Source organism: Acomys minous (assembly GCF_964271855.1).
Source record: "Acomys minous genome assembly, chromosome: 9".
Taxonomy (NCBI): domain Eukaryota; kingdom Metazoa; phylum Chordata; class Mammalia; order Rodentia; family Muridae; genus Acomys; species Acomys minous.
The window spans coordinates 120,528,539-120,547,580 of NC_140490.1; the positions used below are offsets into that span (position 1 = coordinate 120,528,539).

The 19,042-nt window shown below is 38.7% G+C and overlaps 1 protein-coding gene across 7 annotated transcripts in view; it reads right to left on the reverse strand.

Moving 5' to 3' along the window:
* Positions 1-326: 326 nt before the first annotated feature.
* The window catches only part of RALYL (RALY RNA binding protein like), a 651,644-nt gene continuing 632,928 nt past the window's right edge, over positions 327-19,042 (reverse strand). For all 7 annotated transcript variants that reach the window (XM_084796699.1, XM_084796698.1, XM_084796700.1 and 4 more), the window contains one exon: positions 327-1,265. In XM_084796699.1, the coding sequence (XP_084652825.1) occupies positions 1,248-1,265 (18 nt within the window). In that variant the 3' untranslated portion in view covers positions 327-1,247. The remainder of the gene's footprint in view (positions 1,266-19,042) is intronic.

The window sequence follows — 19,042 nt, forward strand, 5'->3', positions numbered from 1 at the left end:
CTTTATGTTCCATCGCTGTTAGGTTAAGCCTTAAAATAATGAGCTGATGGATTGATTTATGCTCTTAAATACTTTATTATCATTCAGCACTTGGAAGGGCAATACATATTCTTGAAATATGATTTGGATTGTGACTTTTGTCAAGGATTGAAGGACATATTATGGTCTTTGTACATCAAGTTAATGTCCATGCCATGAGACAAGTGGAGAACATACCCAGAAGATATTTCAATGAAGTTGCACTGCTTTATTATTGGAATTGTTTGTATGTTCATGCTGAATATTAAAACAAGTGCAACCCAAAGGAAAAAAAACCACACACCGACTTTGTTTTAAAAGAACCAGTATTTATTAAGAAATTATGTGCTGAATGGGGCTATAGCTGGTGGGGATTGTCTCTCCCATATCCGCTGCACAAGACAATAGCAGAGAGTATTTGGAAAATGCAGTGCTTGGGAATGGAGGGTTGTGAGACCAGGAGATGAGAGGGAGGGGTGTGTGCACTAACTGAAACTTCTGGGTCCCAGTACAAGACAACCTCTTTCTCTTTCATCTACTTCTCGTCTGTGTGAGTACTGAAAACTGTCCACAGAATCTCAGTCAGACTCGAGTCATAGGCAATGATAGGATCATTTCAGCTCACTAGAGCCAAGCATGCTCACGGGTCAAACCAAAGTCCTTAAACTGTTGCACCACTTCTGAAATAACCGCGTTCGTCATTAATAAAACGGTGCTTATCAAGGGCAGAAATATAGCTTTTCAAATAGTTTTCCTCATGGTCTAAGGTACTTTATAAATTAGAATTAAATTATAAAAACTAGCATACAATGTATATTTTTTCCTTATGACATTGTTGGAAACAAGCTTTAAATGGGGAGCTGCAACACCACGTGACTGTGTGATCAACAATGACACATGCTAATCATAAAAATAGCTTTTACAAATATACATTTGTATACAGTGTCTCTTTCATCACTCATTAATGTCCTTCACAATCTGAGACTAAAAAAAAAAAAAACTAAGCAAAAGAGAAAACACATTTACAATGTAAACGATAAAACAACAATTATACAGCTTGTAACATAGAGGAAATGGCATTTCTGAAAGTGAACAACACTGTCCATATAACTGGGGATTTTACATAAACTGAATCGGAGATGCTTCTATGATGAAACCATCTTGCTCTCCTTTCTCCACATGTCACAGTTTCTGTTTTCTTCTTTTGCATTATTGTACACTACTTCAGATCACTTTATCTGTAGAAACTAAGAAAGGAACAATTATTTTTTAAAATGCAGGAATTTATGTGTAATTGTTTTTAGCATGCGTTGTTACAAGTTAAATCTGAAGAGGAAGTTAGGCATGAAAATAATGCAGTTTAATCATATTCACCCCTTACTCCTCCACTAATTCTTCCCATGCCTACCCCATCCCAACCTTCCTCCCCTCCCTCTCATAACCTATAAAGTATTATCTGTGCCCATATACTGATGGTTATGGGACTATTCACCAAAGCATCTAAAATGCAAATTCTAAGAATATACTAATCAAGAAACATTGATTAGAAGAGAGCTACAATCTTCATTGGATCCACATATGTAAATATGCATTTGATCAAAACCATATAAGTGTGCAATATTAAATTATCATTTGTAATATATACTTTCAAAGGATAGTGCATTGGGATACTACTAATAAGTAATCAATGTGAAGAACTTTACACAAATAAATTATGTGGAACTTCAGAAATGACACAATTGGAAAGAAATGTTATAAAATTTATAGATACATTGTTGGAATCAGTGACTCATACTGAATGTATATCTGGGATCTGTATTCTAATTTCATACCAGAAAATAAATGTTGCTGTGAAGTTATTTGGGATGGCTTACTGAGGGTTCAATCTACAACATGCAAACTGAAACAGTAGGTTTTTTATTGATCAGGTCAACTAATACTTTGTTTAATTTTAAAATATTGAACTAATAACTGATTTGAAATGCCTTCTAATGTGTAACTAATCTTAATTTTAGGTCATTTAAAAATAATTGTAGTTAATGAGCCAATAAAAACGTGTTTCTGTTAATTGTTGAGGTGTTCCAAAGGGACCCTTTATATATTGAAAACTTATTTCAAAATAATCATAAATTGTGCCAATTTTACACTTTTGTCAAACCAAACCAAATGAAACAAAAATATTAGAGTTACTCTTCCCCCACAAACTTCAAATGTCTTGGACTAGATGGAAAAATAATATATTTGTCAACAGCCAAAAACATGAAATCAAGGAAAAGACTAAGAGCAACTGGTGGTGCTAGCTGCCCTGGCTGAACTCAGTGACCTGGGCAGTAGTTTCTCTTCCTCATCCTACTCATCCTTTATGCTATGAAGGAATGCCAATCACATGAAATGCCACCCTCATTAGTAAATGCATACTTTTAATTATACAAACTTCAACTATGTATAAAACACTTATTGGACTGTCAGCCATACTGTTAATACTTTTACATTGAGAAAACAATCTATGAAAGTTTGTTCCCTTAAATACTTGATGTAGTGTAATGGTCTTGTGGCCATATTATTTAGGACATACACTGAAAATCTGATTGAGTCACAAGGTTTTAGGCTTTGGTTTTGTTTTGCTTTCTGAAATCTTACTATGAATATTCTGTTGGAAACTTAAGAAAGCTAAGTCATACTGAAAATTTTAATATATTAGGTAGGAGGACCTTTTTCATTAAAAAAGACTACTTGCCAAAACAAACAAAAAATGCCTGTAAATAAGATACCAAATATATTAAATCACAATTTACATTTAAAATGTTTGAACATCAAATCATTAGTCAAGGACTATTATAAGTGCTTTATGGAGTTTATGTATTTAGATGTATTATTGTAAAAATATGCATTACAATTTTGACTTTTCAACTTCAGTAAATTTTACTTAACTATAATTTAACTTAACTGTGAATAAAACTTACATCTGTATAAAAATATCAACATAGGAATATGTCAAAATGTACTTTGATACTGTATTTCTTTTCATTCTTTTTTTCTTTTCTCCTGTTTTTTCTCCTTATCAACCTATACTATATACTTCTTAAACATACATTTAAAAATTAAAACATTATTCAATAGTGTTCACCTAATTATAGGATGTACTTCTGTGTATAGAAAGATTCAATTAGACTATAAAGCACAATGTTTTGAACTCCTGCTTCAAAATCACATAGAATTGTGAGTGTGGAGTAAAGGAAGTTGTGTACATAATTGCAAGTTCATGCCAAAACAATCTATCATTGTGAAATATAATACCTTAAGCAATGAAATTAACCCACAGATGACTGGGAAGGTGTGGAAATCGGTCATTGTAGTACTGTAGTCTCATTGTTAACACTTGAGTGGAGGAAGGCACTAAGGCACCTGAAAGGACTGTAATCATCACAGTTTTTCTCCAAAGCATGCACTAATGATTTTCTTATTATGAAGTAAAAGTGCTGAAATTACTATTGCACCTGTGTTTGTAAAGATTTCAGTCATTGTATTTCTCCTAGTTACATTCATGACACAACACTGGTTTAGAATATCCACACATTATCCTGCACATTTCAGAAGTAATGGAATACCTAGAAATTATATACACTTACCCAACACTCACACTGCCTACAAGAAACACAGGGATAAAGATAGAAAAAATAGAGCAGAATTGAGGAAATGACCAACCAATGCCTGGTCCAACTCAAGACCCATGCCATTGAAGAGAGCCAATCCCTGACACTGTTAACAATACTCTGCTGTGCTTGCAGACAGGAGCCTATCATAATCATCCTCTGAGAGGCTCCACTCATCAGGGCTCTGAAACAGATACTGAGAATCACAGCCAAACATTGGACAATGTATTAGAAACCTAGGGTAAAAGCAGGAGGAAGGATAAAAGGACCTAGAGGTGGCAAGAATTCCACAAGAAGACTGACAGAGCCAACTAACCAGGGCCCAGAGGTGGCTATGGGGTCTGAAACACCAATCAAAGACCACACAATGACTGGACGTAGGTTGTCTACATAGACGTAGCTGATGGGCAGCTCAGGCTTCACATGAGCCCTCTAGTGTGGGAAGCAGGGCTATCTCTGACATGGATTCTGTTGCTTGCTTTTTGATCACTTCCCCCTGAAGGGACTGCCTTCCCAGACCACAGGGGAAGAGGATGAACTCAGTCCTGGTACAACTTGATGCTGTGGGGTGAGTGGGCAAGGGAACTTCTCTTTTCTGAAGACAGGGGAGGAGAAGGTGGAGGTGCTGGGGGGGGGGGTGGTGCGGATTTTGCCATAAGGTTATTGTGTAATTCTAATGCTAATTTCTGTATCCCCATATCTTGTTGTAGGCCTTATTCTGAGAATCTCCTGCTCCCCAGTTGTTCCCTTGCATGTCAATAAATTAGCTTACAGCCAATCACTGAGCAGAAGAGAGAATAGGGCTGGACTTCCTGCCAGCAAGGGCGAAGAGGAGCTAGAAGAGGAAGTAGGGGATTCAGCAGGGGATACAGCCATAGGTAGAGAAGCTGTACAGATGAAGAAGATTCAACTGGAGCAAAGAAAGAACTAAAATGCAAGGAACTGGGGGATTTTGGCAAAGATGGAGTCAAGATAACATAGAGGAATAAGAACGGACTAAACCTGCTCAAGATTGTGCTATAAAGCTTTATAAATAACTATAAAAGAGCCTCAATTATTTGTGTGATAGGCAGGTTAAGAAATAAACTAAGAGAAACAAACACAGTTTAATAAAAAATAGTCCTCAACAGGGAGGAGAAGAGGTAGGGGGCTATGACTAGGATGTAAAGAAAATAAATAAATGAATTAATTAATTAAAAAGAAATAATAGGAGATCTAGCAATTATCTTCATTATTAAAGAGAAAACTAGCAGGCTGCAGACCATTGACCATCTATTATCCTTAGTACACCTTTAAAATTTTCTTCCTTTGTTCTTTAGTTATAAACAATTTTATTAAATGCTGATTTTAGGAGGAAGAAAATAGGGCCTGGAAATAATTTACTAAAATTTTCTTTCCATAAAGCTATAAAGCCTATGTCTAGTATAAAACAAAAACTTTACTTAGTGATATGATGTTATTACCCAGATAGAAACATCACATGAATATAAATGTTCTTATCATCAAACAATGAAAAGTATATTCTCAAAGATTCCATAGAATTTCTGATGTGAGAAAGGCTTCCTTCTGGCTTCTAAAGTCCTGGGGAGAAGGAGCAATCTGTGAGATTTCAGATGCTTTAAAACAGTCATTTACAAAATTGGTTTGCTTAGTATAATTGTGCTCTCTTGTGAATAGTGAGTAATTTATCTCCTTGGTGTATGGAAGCTTGAATGGTTTTAAAATGAATTTGCTTGGTGATGAATGTTTTATCAATTCTCACTTACTCGTATTTCTGAAAAACAGCATAGGGAGTCACTTACATGGGACTAGATTCTTTTCCTTCCACCTGACAAAGGTAAAGAAGACACCATAAATCCCAGGACAAGTCTGCTTACTTTTAAACCCCTGTATTCATATAAGTGCAATTAAAGAGGTAAAGCAAAAATGTGAAAATAAATACAACTTATTTACAGTTTTACAAAAAGATAATACTTTTATAGAGGTTTTATCATTTATCCGAAATGTTTATCTTTCTAAATTGGGATGTTTAACTCATAAGAAATCAGAGAATTTTGATATCACGTATCATTTGTGCAGTATCTTCAAAAGAAAAAATGGTGAAGAAACAAATAATACTGAACACATACATAATCGTAATGCCGAATCAACATTGTTCACATTACTAATGTCTAATTACTTTGACATGCATCCGTTTATGAATCTTATGATTATAGAGTGCTTTAATACACTTCTCATTACACATGAGATAAAATTTATTTCGTGTTTTTAATAACATCTCACAAAATATATTTGGTATTAATCAAATATATCAATAAACTTTTGGGACCAAATTTTATTTTTACTTTTAGATCCAAGAATCACTTCATGTAATTGAATAAAAGACAAGTTGACAAATAACATTAATGAACAGCCAAAAATGAAGGTACATAGGACATCATATAATTCTCGAAATTGAACAGACTAGGTCCTGTAGCTAATGACCATTGAGCTTGTTGGAGGATATGGCAGGGAACAACAGCACAACCTAAAGAGTGGTAGCCAATAAAAAACATGGAAGTGAGGAGTTTAGTTTGTCTACTCAGTCTTTAGTTTTAATCGTCAGATGCATGTGATAAAGGTAAACTATGAAATCTTGAACGGCAGTGGGCTTGCAGGCACTTGAGACATGGCTAAAATTTAACCAATACTTATTCTATCAGACAAAGAAAAGGGATGTTGATCAGAAAAATAGGGGAGTCTTGGAAGGAAACTTGGTTGTGTCCACCCACGAACTATCCACAAAGGTGTCCTAGTAGTAGTCATGAGCCTGGCCTTGGGCAAGTGTGCTGCTACAGATAGGTACAGCAGCAGCCCATGCATATTCAACCATGGCCAACTCCACTTTAAATCCATGTCTTGAAAAAGAATGTCTAACTTTAATGTCTAAATTTTACAAACTGGGAGAGAGTGCTTAGGCCAGAGACCTGGCATGTTTAGTTATCAGACTAACAGCAAAATCAGGAACAGACATGGGTATATATATATATATATATATATATTATTATTATTATTATTAATTGATTCATAATTACATCTCAATTGTTATCCCATCCCTTGTATCCTCCCATTCCTCCCTCCTGCTTACCCCTTACTCCCCTCCCCTATGACTGTGACTGAGGGGGGACCTCCTCTCTCTGTATATGCTCATAGGGTATCAAGTCTCTTCTTGGTAAAAAATATGGAATGCTTCACGAATTTGCGTGTCATCCTTGCGTAGGGGCCGTACTAATCTTTCTGTATTGTTCCAATTTTAGTATATGTGCTGCAGAAGCGAGCACCAGACGACATGGTTTTTAGGCTACTCTGCGGTAGTTTCCACTACTGTGACCACACCTCTGAGTAACATCCACACAATGCCAGAAATGTTTACCAACATTGTTCTTTCAGTTTCTTGGGATTTGCTACGTGGTTGGTTAGTTTTTGGATGCCAACCGTTGCTTTTAAATTTGCAGCAAGGCTGAACTATCACAGGAGAATGGCATTACTCAACTCTTGGAACCTGAGGAGCATAGATAAAGAGGGGCAGAGACGGGTTCTACCGTTTAACTTCATGCCCAATTACTACAACCAGACCCCACCTCTTGACCACTCATTCAGCTACTAACCTATGAATGCATCCTTGAAATCCACTTATCTTTTGAGATTATCACTCGTTGGGGATTAAGCCTTCAATAGAATGGCCTTTTAACGAAATATATCTCATCAGAAATTGAACACAATTGATTACTAAGTAGCTAATTACCATTTGACAAAGGTATTGGTACTTAAATTCTCTGGGTCTGTAAGACTAGTCTCAGACTGTGGCCTGTGGAGAAAAGTCATAAAACTGTAGACCTGCCTGTCTGCTACTTGATCCTGTCTGGATTTATAAAATTTGCTTTATATATTTCCAAAAACCTGATGAAAACATTTTTTGAAATCATGGCAATGTGCATGGGTTTTATTGAAATTGAACAGAGTGAAAAGCTGTATAACTTTATTTTTAGATAGATGAGTGAGATATTAATATCCAAAGAGTTTGAAGGACAAACCTAAGAAGTTGCTAGAAGCCCTGTAAATAATCAGGAACCTGAGTGCTTTCAGGAATCCCTAGCATTACTTCTGTTCATTAAATCTACTAAGCACTAGAGCTGTCAAGTGATCTTTAGAGTGCTAGATTCTGATTTACCTGTTCCAGGACAAAACCAAGGATCGAGTTTCCTCGACTTGTCATAACTTTATCTGGGCCCCGCCCTCCTTGAGACCTGCTCCACTTGGCTGCTGGGAGGTAGTCCCTTGGCCACCACCCCTCCTGATTGTTCTTTCCCAAGGACTTGCAATTAGTCATTTTACTGACAGTCTTTTTAAAAAAACTAGGTACCTCATTTCGGTAGGGCATCCTCTATTCCTGAAATGTAATTTGTCTCTCTCTCTGGACTGCTTACAACACACTGAACAGCTGGATTTCCTAACATCACATTCTGTCTCTGTGATGTGCCATACAGCATGCAGGATCTACCTGGCCTTCCATCTTGAATGTAGGTTTTTACTTGGGACTTAAGGCATGAGATCAGTCATCCTGTCCAAAAGCATTAAAGGTCTTTATTTGAGACATGACTAAAATATAACCACGGCTGATTAAATCAGATGAAGAAAGAAGGCATTGATCAGAAAAAGAGGAGAATCTTGGATGGAAACATGGTTGCATCCACCCAAGTACTATCCACAAAGGTGTGTTAGTCTATGTTTGGCTATGTGGCCAGTAACAAGCATGTTACTATAGATGAATATATCAGAAGCCCAAGAATATTCATATAATAATATAAAATGATTCATACTGATTTAAATACAATTAGCAAGAAGATCTCTATTATTCATGGTATTTTATTACCTCAAGAGTCTCTTGACAACTCCTAGAAACTATCAGATTTTTTTTTTGGCTATGTGGCTTTGGAGGATAGCCTGATTATTTGAAGAAAAGCCAAAATCTTCTGTACTAACTATAAATACTGGAAACATTAAGCTCACATGATATGATAACTGCAGCGCTTCTTGACAAGCCATGGTCCATGGTTTGGTTTTTTATTTATTTATTTTTTTCATCACACTTGGCCCACTGTGTTCAGGGTGTGTTGGCTCACTCCCTCTGCTGCTTTCACTGTATTCTCACTCTACTTCTTCAATTTCATCATCTTCCTCAACTACTTACTCCTAACTGTTCAGCTTTATAACCCCAGCTAATTGCCATGTCCAATAACTATTTTCATCTTAATTTAGTGTTTCTTTAAAGAATTGCAACCAAGAGAAGGAGCCTCAGTTAAGGAAATTCCTCCATGAGATCCATCTGTGATAGATTTTCTCAATTAGTGATAACTGGGTGAAGGCCCAGCCTCTGCTGGTGGTGCCTCCCCTGGACTGGTGGTCCTGCGTTCTATTAGAAAGCAGGCTGAGCCAACCATGGGAAGCGAGCCAGTGAGCAGCACCCTCCACGGCCTCTGCACCATCTCCTGCCTCCATGCTTGTTTCGCTTGGTTTTAAGCCTCATTTTGAACTATGTATATGGTTATATTTACTTTTAAGAAAAATTAATAAGCCAACATTTTTCAAAGCATTAAATGGAGCAGAAGAGAGGCCTTAGTTGGCAAAGTACTTGCCACATAAGCATGTACACCTGAGTTTGGATCTTCCGTTTTCATGGTAAAAAGCTATGTGCAGTGTAGGTTTGTCCAGGCCTGTACTCTCAGGCAAGAAGTTCCAGGGTTCTTGATGGTCATTCAGGCGAGCAGAGTCAGTGACTGCCAGGCTTACAGAGAGACATTGTCTTAAAAATCAAAATAGAGAGAAATGAATGGACATGCCTAACTTCTAACCTCCATGTTCATGTATACATACAGATATAGACATATTACATACATACACACACACGTGCATGTGCTCACTGGCAGAGTCACAAAAGCATTAAGTAAAATCAATACCAATGGTATATAGATATAGCAATATTAAAAATTTAAATTAATTGAATTTGTACACTATTAATGTATCTAAGGCTGCTAGATATTCTGGCTTCTGTTAAATCTTTATTCTGAATTTTAATAGAGGCATGATTTTGAGCAATTTACTTGGCTTTCTAAAATCAGTCATTTAGTAAATACAAACTCTTTAAAATTATTTTACTCATAATCAGGATGATATAAATAAAATCTCTCACATTGGGAGTTGAATTTTTTTCTTCCTCTTTCTGTGTCTTCTTCAATGTGTGCACTGAGAAATGAACTCACGGCTTTTACAATCTCTATCTTTGAGCTACATTCCTAGTCTTCGTATGCTTGTCCTTCGTGTCTAGCTTCCTTGTCTCCAGGTCTCAGATGTTGCCCAGGCTACTCTCACGTTGCGATCCTCCCGCCTGAGCTCTGGACTAAGGGAGATGATAAGCCCGTGACACCAGCTATAGGGCATTGGTTCTCCATCTCATCCTGTCCCGTAGCCTGTGGTCGTTGTGCAGAACCATTCTGAAGATGGAGAGGTTTAGGGAAGGACCTTGGCTGAGCTAGCTGGAGGTGCCTCATGACTCCAACCCTTGAACGTTAAGCGGACACACGGCTTCCACTGTCTGAGTGATCCTTGGCGGTGCAGGTGTACGGAGCAGAAGGGGAGCGCAGACACGCCTCTTCGCGCTGTGAATTTTGCCTGCAGACACACTCTGTGCCACTGGGTGAAGATATACGTTTTAGGATTCAACTTCTAGAACATGGAAATGATTCTAAAAGGTAAGAACCCTTCTACATGATAAATCTTTTTTTCCATTGTGATATTCTCTGTGGAAATGAATAAAACTGGGAGAGGAAAGCAAAGCAGCTTCCTTTCTTTAAATTTCTGAATTAATGAAATGTTTCAAATCTGTTTTCATTTCCTCTGCCACAGATGACTGGAGTAGTTGAGCAGGGATGATATTAGTCTCCATAGGAAATACTATTGTTAATGACTTTTCAGTCTGCCCAACTAGCAAACTGCCTTTGGCTCGTTCATTTTCTTTATTATTGTAAGAGTTTTTTAACCATATATTTTATTTTCAATATAATTTAGATAGTCAGGGGGAGAAACCAGTAAGACCTTTCTGTGTGTTGCTTCCTATGGAATGGATCCTCAACACGTGGGAGATTTTAAAAACTTGACAAATATTGATTTGGCAGACCAAGTTTTTAGGCTACTATCTCCAATGACTGTAAAGGCAGTTAAAGATCAGCATTTATAAGTAACTAACTGTCCCTGAAATGTCTGTTTTCTAAACCCTAAATACGATGTTGGGATTTTTTGTGTGTGATTTGAATATATTTTATTTAAGGCATTACGTGAATGAACTGTTTGATATACTAAAAAATAGCGTTTTCTATATCTATATAGAGTAATTTACTTGTAAAATTGTGAGTTTAAGATAAAATAAAATGTATTAACTAAATGTTATTATAGATCTAGTATTGTAAGTAATACTGCAGTATTGTAAGAAAAGCAATGCTATTGTGGAGAAATGGAATAAGAAAATGATGATAATATTTTTAAAGTTAGTATTCATGTAATACTAGAGTTAGAAAGTTGTACAAATACATAACTGCGGCAGGAATACAACATGTGCCATTTAAGAGAATGAAGGGAAGTGTTTCTATACACATACTTTATATAGCAATCAGCTGAAGATACGTGAGAGTTTGGAGCCTTGTATGTTTTTGCTAGGAACACAAAGTAGTGTGTTCATTATCCAAAACAGTGCAGCACATTGCTACAGAGTAAGACTGCATCTGCCCGATGACACCCTGGGTCCCCTCTTGCGCATTGACTCAGAAGAACTGAAAGTAGTTTTCCTCAATATTCTTCATTGCAACTTATTTCACAACTGCCCAGAATTGTCTAAAAACTACATGTCTACTGATAGATGACTGTATTTCTTAAAAAGTGATATATATGTCCAGTGGAATATTGCTGGGGCATAAATGAAGATGGTTTGGTTTTTATTAACCCACACAGTTTAACCATGAAGTCATCAGGCTAAGTGGAAAAAAGAAGGCACAGAAAAGCAAACATGGCTTGACCCCACTTATATGAATCCTATGAAATACCCAGATTCAGAAAATCAAAGAAGTGTTGACTTGAGGCCTAGAGGAAAGTAAAACAGAGTCGTTAACCAAAGGTAAATTCTAGAGTTCTTTTGTGCAAAACTGACTATTCTGCAGGAGCACGCTGCTCTCTAAACAGGGCAGAGCGTACACCTGCCTCACTGTGCACGGTTCTCTGTTTTAAACACTGAAGAGTTAAAAGGTCCCAAGAAGAACGGATACAATGTGACACAGTGAACACGGGTCTCACTAGAAACCACAAAATGAACGTAGAAAATGTAAGGTATGCATTTCATGCCTCTGAATGGTATTTCCACAGTAATGGTTCCATTTTTTAAAATGCCTTTAATCAAAACAATTTGGGAAGTCCTTACCATAGTCTTTTGCCACAAACTCTAGGTAATTCTAGTTGAAATGATCCTTTAAAAGGCAAATGAGGCATATCTGCAGCTCTCAGGCAATGGGCAAGGTATGTCCTCCTCACAAGTGACTGACAGAAACATGGAAACATTTTCAAAATATATATATTAAGTTTGCAATTTAAACTACAAGCAAGGGTTCATGTATTTTTAAGTTGTTTTGTTATCTTGCCTGTAATCCCAGCACTGAGAGAAGCAGATGCAGGCAGATCTCTATGAGTTCAAGGCCAGCCTGGTCGACAAAGCAAGGCCTAGAAAGCCAGGGCTATCTGAAGAAAATTTGTCTCAAAAACAAAAACAAAAACAAAATGAAACAAAGCAAAAAACAAAACAAAACAAAACAAAACCCAAATCAAAACAAAAACAAACAAAAAAGATTAATTAAAAAGAAGGACAAAGCCATAAGAAATGCATGTGAAAGCAGAGGCACACACATTTGAACACAGAAGAATCCTATAAAAAACCCAAAGCCTTTTCCTTTTTTTTTTTATTCCCTGCCTTTTTCTGCAATCACAGTGGTGACCAAACATAGTAATTCCCTAATGCATTTCTATGCAATGACTGATTAAAATGTATTGTTTAGTATCTAGACTTTATTGTTATAATTATTTCTTAGGTTATTCAAATTTCTAACACCTATCACTTCCACACAATTTTGTAACCTCATTTAAGTGGCAAATTCAACAGATTGATCTTTTATGGGCCATTCCTTTCATTTGATTATCTGAAAAACTTGCAAAAATTTCTTTCAACAGACATCCTGTAGCCGTTTTCTCAGAGACTGACGCATCCCCTCCTGCAGGGAAACATCTTTATTTTTAATTTTTATTATTATTATAATTTATTCACGTTACATCCTGACTGTAATCCCCTCGCTCTTGCTCTTATCTTCCTGTTCTCACCCTCCCACCATTTTCCGTTCTATTCTCCTCCCCTAGACCTCTGACAGGTGGGGTCCTCCTCCCATCTGACCATGGCCTCTCAGGTCTCACAGGGTAGCCGGCATCCCCTTCCTCTGTGCTCCCATAGGGCCTCTCCCCTAAGGGGCAGTGAACAAATCAAGGCCACCAGAATGCTTATCGTAGGCAGCCCCCTTCTACCCCCCTCCTCCTGTGGAGAATGAGCTGCTCATTGGCTGCATCTGAACAGGAGGTCTAGGTCTTCTGCTTGCAATGTCCCTGGTTGGTGCATCAGTTTGTGCAGGTCCCCTGGGTCCAGATCTTCCAGCCTTGATAGTCACCTTGTGGAGCTCCTGACAACCTGCCCCCCATAGTCTTTCCATCCCCCAACTCTTCCATACAATTTATAGCTCTTAACCCAGAGTCTAGTTGCATCTCTCAGGTCTAATGCCCAAAATATATAAAGAACTCAAGAAACTAAACACCACCAAACCAAATAGCCCAATTTCCAAAAATGGGGCACAGAGCTTAAACAGAGAATTCTCAACAGCGGAATATCGAATGGCTGAGAAAGACTTAAAGAAATACCCAACATCACTAGTCATCAGGGAAATGCAAGCCAAAATGACTCTGAGACTCCATCTCACACCCATCAGAATGGCCAAGATCAAAAACTCAAGTGACAGCACATGCTGGTGAGGATGTAGGGAAACTTCTTAAACCAGAAGGTTAAACAACTCAAAACAGCTTCAGGAAGACCTGGAAATTGCCTTCATCCATTTTCCTGCATATTTCATGATGCCCTTGTTTTTAATAGCTGGGTCGTATTCCACTGCGTGTATGTGAGATTTTGTAGCCTTGCCAGATTTCCAGCTCATTCTCTCTGTTCCCTTTGTGTGGTTACAATGTGATCTCTCAGATTCTCTGTTCCTGCCACTTGCCACTGTGCCTTCTCTGCCATTATGGACATCTAGCACTCCGAACTGCAAGCCAAAATGAGCTTCCTTCTTTACTCTGCTTTTGGCCAGTGTTTTACCACAGCAACAGAAAGTAACTAATATTGGGTGTTGTCTTCCTTGCCTGTCTATCGTCAAGATGAAACATTTTTTTTCTAACGTTCACCTGCCATTTATCCATTCAGACCTGTCAGTTCAGACCTCTCCATATTGGTGTGATGATGTCTTTGGATTGGCAGTGTGGTTTTACTTCTTAAGTTTCATAAATATCTGGAATCCAGTAGAATGTATACTTTAGATTGATTTGTTTCCTTCCAGTGCCATTTCTGTGCTTCTGTGTACATAAGACTTAACTTTGGATTGCCACTCATTTACAAGGAATGTTAGATCCTTTCTGTCTTCTTTTTCTCTTGTTCCCCAGGCACAGAAACTTGGAAATGATTAAAATATTTCGTTTCATTTGGTCTTGTATTCACAATTCATTACCGGCCCCCGAGTATATTAGAGGCAGACTGAAAATTTCACATCTCCACTGGTCTTTTCCTCTCTCTGTTCCCACAGATTCAATCCTCTGCAACAGAACACCAATTGCAACCTTGCTTCATCCCTGCCCGTGTCTCCCGGGGATACCATAGACCACACCCATCTAACCTGCTTCCACTCTTTGCTAGATCCCATCTCCCAACCCCAACATGTACTCCTTGCTAAGCCTTTCAGAAAACCAGGTAGGCTGCCCTCAGACCTTCTCTTCTCTCTCTGTTTCTCCAGACCCAATCTTCTAGTCTGGTCCTCAGCGCTGCAGCAGCACGCCATCTTCAGCCTACCCTCATCCGTGCTCACACCTCCTTGGGATCGCACAGGCCATTTCCTCCTACGCTCCCTTCTGCCACTTGTTCTTTTGAGACTCCCTGCCTCAACTCCAGCAAATATTCCCTACTAACCCAAGGGCTGCTTCTCCTGCGGCATGAAGTAGGCTGAAGGCAGACCCACACCTCTCCTACTGCTCCTGAGATCCAGAACCAAAGCATCGCCCTCAGCTCTAAAGCTGGAAACCTCATGAGACCTCCCTTTCCTCTCTGACGCATCTTCAAGCGGCCACAAATACCTTCCCCTCCAACCTTTCTTCCTCACACTCATCCCAGTTACCAAGCCTTGAGCACCAACAGTCATCCCTGTGGACACACCAGCTGAACAGGCCCAGAAAAGAGACAACACCCAGCCAGAACACTGCCCTAAAATCCACAGGGGAAGCAGAAACCAAGAGAAAAAACCCAAAGCACCTATCTAACAAACACAAATCCAGAAATCAGCACCTTTTTTCCTTCAGTTATTTTAATCCCTGATGCTAAGACACCAGTTTCAAAGCACAATCAACAGCAGCCAGGACGGTATGTCTCCAGGAGAACCCAGCTATTGACCATACTGAAGCAAAAGAAAAAGACCTTAAAACAGCTTTAAGGGATATGATAGAGAGTTTTAAAGAGGAAACAAATAAATGCCATAAATCTTGACCTCCCTAATGCTGCAGTCCTTTAACACAGCTCCTCATGTGGTGGTGACCCTCAACCATAAAATCAGTTTCGTTTCTACTTCATAACTGTAATTTTGCTCCTAGTATGAATCATTGACACAGGAATTAACTTTCTGAACAGAACTCTGATAGTACAGGAATTAAAATCAACAATTAATAGATGGAACCCCATTAAACTAAAAGGCTTCTGTAAGGTAAAGGATACCTTTATTCAGACAAAAGTGGCAGCCTACAGAACGAGAAAAGATTTCTACCAACTCCGCGTCCAACAGAGGACTAATTTCCAAAATACATGAAGAACTCAAGCAACTAGATAATTCAAATAAACAGTAAGTAACAGGTCTAAAGAGAGAATTCTCAGTAGGAGAATCTCAAATGGCAGAGTAATGCTTGAAGAAATGCTCACCATTCTTAGCCATAAGGACAATATAAATCAAAACTACTTTGATATTTCATCTTACACTGCCAGAAGGTTTAAGATCAATAACACAAATGAGAGCATATGCTGGTGAGGTGGTGGAGTAACGGGGACACTCCTCCACTGCTGGGGGGAGTGCAAACTTGTACAGCCACCATGGAAATCAATATGGCATTTCTCAGAAAGGTGGTAATAAATTTACCTCAAGACACAGCTACACCACTCTTGGGCATATACCGAAAGGACCCTTCATCCAATTCAAGGACACTTGCTCAAACTTGTTCATTTGGGCCTCATTCATAATAGCCAGAAACTAGAAATAAAGTAGATGTCCTCCAAAAGAATGGAGAAAGTTATTGTGATATATTCACACAATGTAGTATTACTCAGCGGTTATAAAACAAAATGGCATCATGTAATTTGCAGGCAAGTTCATGGAACTATAAAAAAAAATTTCCTGAGTGTGGGGACCCAGACCCAGCAAGATAAATACGTCATGTATTTACTAATAAGTGGATATTAGCCACTGAGTAAATGATAACCAAGCTGCAATTCATAGATCCAAAGAGCTTAGGTAAAGAAAAGTCTAGGGCCAACACAGGAGTCTCGCTGTGAGGAGGTGTGTGGTGAAGGGTGTGAGGAATCCTGTAGGAGAGAGGTGGGGTGGAGGGAACAGTGTGCGCATGGCGGTTGGAATTGGTGGGGTGGAGGGAAACAGTGTGTGCATGGCGGTTGGAATTGGTGGGGGCATTTCAGGGTGGGTGTAGAAACCAAGTGCCGTGGAAACTTCCTGGAATCTATGAATGTGACTCTAAGGAAGACTCCTAGTACTGGGGGATAAGCAGCCTCACCTGGCCTCACTCTTGCACCCACCCAGACAAAGCTTCCAATGCAGGCAACTGTGATGCATTAAATTGAGCTGTTGGCCAAGAGGGAGTTCCATGCAAATCCCATATAATCTGGGCTGAGGCTAAGACAAATGATTACTCTGTGAAAACTGTCAGCAGCGGCCCTGTTTGCTGAGAACATCTACCCAACTCATTGAACACGGAGAACCCAAGCTGATGCTTACATGGAGCTTTCACTCCTAAGTTCTAGTCTCTTTGATGCAGGAAGGCACTGTGTAGGTCACTGAGAGAGAAACAGCAACACCAACCCAGCCATAAAACCTTTCTGTCCTGGCTACAAAATATGCTAGGGCAGTGGTCGCACAGAGCATGAGGCCCACTCCAGAAAAAGGAGCCCATGACGGACACTGCTTGGGTAACCAAGAATCAGAGACTAGATAGCCCAGAGAACTAGGGTAAATCAAAATACTACTAGGCTAAAACTAAATTAATTAATTAATTAAGCTAGTAACTATTTAATTAATTAATTAAAAAGAAAAGAAAATGGCCAGGCCAGGGGGCCTTCACCCTAAAGTCCATTTAAAAAAAACATGAATCTGAACCTTTTGTTCTTTTATCTGTAGTATACATCAAAGCATTTTCCTTTTTCACCTGGGCACACTTTAGTTTGAATTTTCTAGAATCTATTTTTGTGTACACTTGTGTTCTTTCATGTGTTTGTGTTCTCTGTACTTTTTGCCTTTGAGAATCAGGAGTTAGAGGCAGGTTTATGTTCTGGCTTGCTCAGTTAAAATTCAGATTACTTCTGGTTTGCATTTTTATCACTCATGGGAGATGATTCTACAGCAGCAGTGAAAAGGAGTGGAGCAGAGTCAAGACTACCTTCCAGGACTTGCTTTGAAATCTCCCATTTCCCCCACAGTGTCTTCAAGAGGAAGGCTGTCTGTTGCACGAATGTCCTTGGGAATGTTATAAAAAAAAACTTGTTTGCTTCTGTTTGTGTAATAATCCCCTAAGTCACAGAGAGAGTGCATATAGAGTAGTAGTCAGAGCACAATCTAATCACAACTGACAGTAAAATATGCTTAAAATGATCATAACAGTATGTGGATGATTGAGGACAGTTTCTCTTTATATTTCTCTGAGCAAGTGTTTATTAATACTGATGTATGCTAAGTGTTGCACTAAAGAAAATTTCAAAATAAAATAAACCCTGAGAGATTTGCAAATCAGTGTAGCCAAGAGAAGAAAAATCCTTGTTTCTGTGCAGCAAGTTAAATATGACTCATGCGCTGAGCATAAAGAAAGGAACACAATCAATAATTGTGTGATAGCTCACTGGCATATTCATGGAACAAGTGACTCTTGATATGCTAAGATGGCCACAAAGAGATGACATGTATTCTGGACAGATAAAATAGACTGGAGGTTATTGAAGTAGGGACAAGCAGCATATGTGAGGGATGCACGTATGATGCAGTGTGTCAGAGAACACCTAGAGTCCAGTACTCTTTTATTCTGCATCCCATGCAGTCATAGGGTACTAAGTGGTGTAAAACAGACTGGAGAGAAGGGCCAGCCTGGGGATGAATTTCCTGTCTAGAAGAAATGACAGCTATGCTGCAGCAGGCATCCTAATGGAGAGCCTGTGGTGTTATCTCCAATTGGCAACACCAGGAAGCCTTTGCGGCATTTGTATGGTTGGAGTTGAGTAGTGATGGATCCTCACCAGGATAAGTGCAGAAGTATATTCTAGGAAACACAAGCCTTCCCCTAACTAGCTTTTGTTATTTTTGTTTGTTTAAATGTAACGATACAGTTCTGGTATTCACATCCATTCCTGCACGTCATGATGTCAACCCACGGAGGCCACTCTCAGGAAGGGAGTTGCAGTGTTATCTGAGACTGTTTTCAGGTGATGCTTTCTAGAAGACTGATGTTTGTAGGAAAGTTTGCATGTGCTTACTTCACAGGAAAAGTAATCTGTTTGCCTTCCTTCTTTGTGTTTGAGTTGCTGGACCCAATGCTTGCTATCCCTGGTCATGCATGCAAACTTGTCAAAAGCAATCATCAATATTTTAGGTATAGAGAGGAGCCCAAGTTTCAACATATGGCTTCTACTCCAGAGTCCTCAGACTTCAGCAGGCAGAAGCCTTGGATGGGATGCCTAT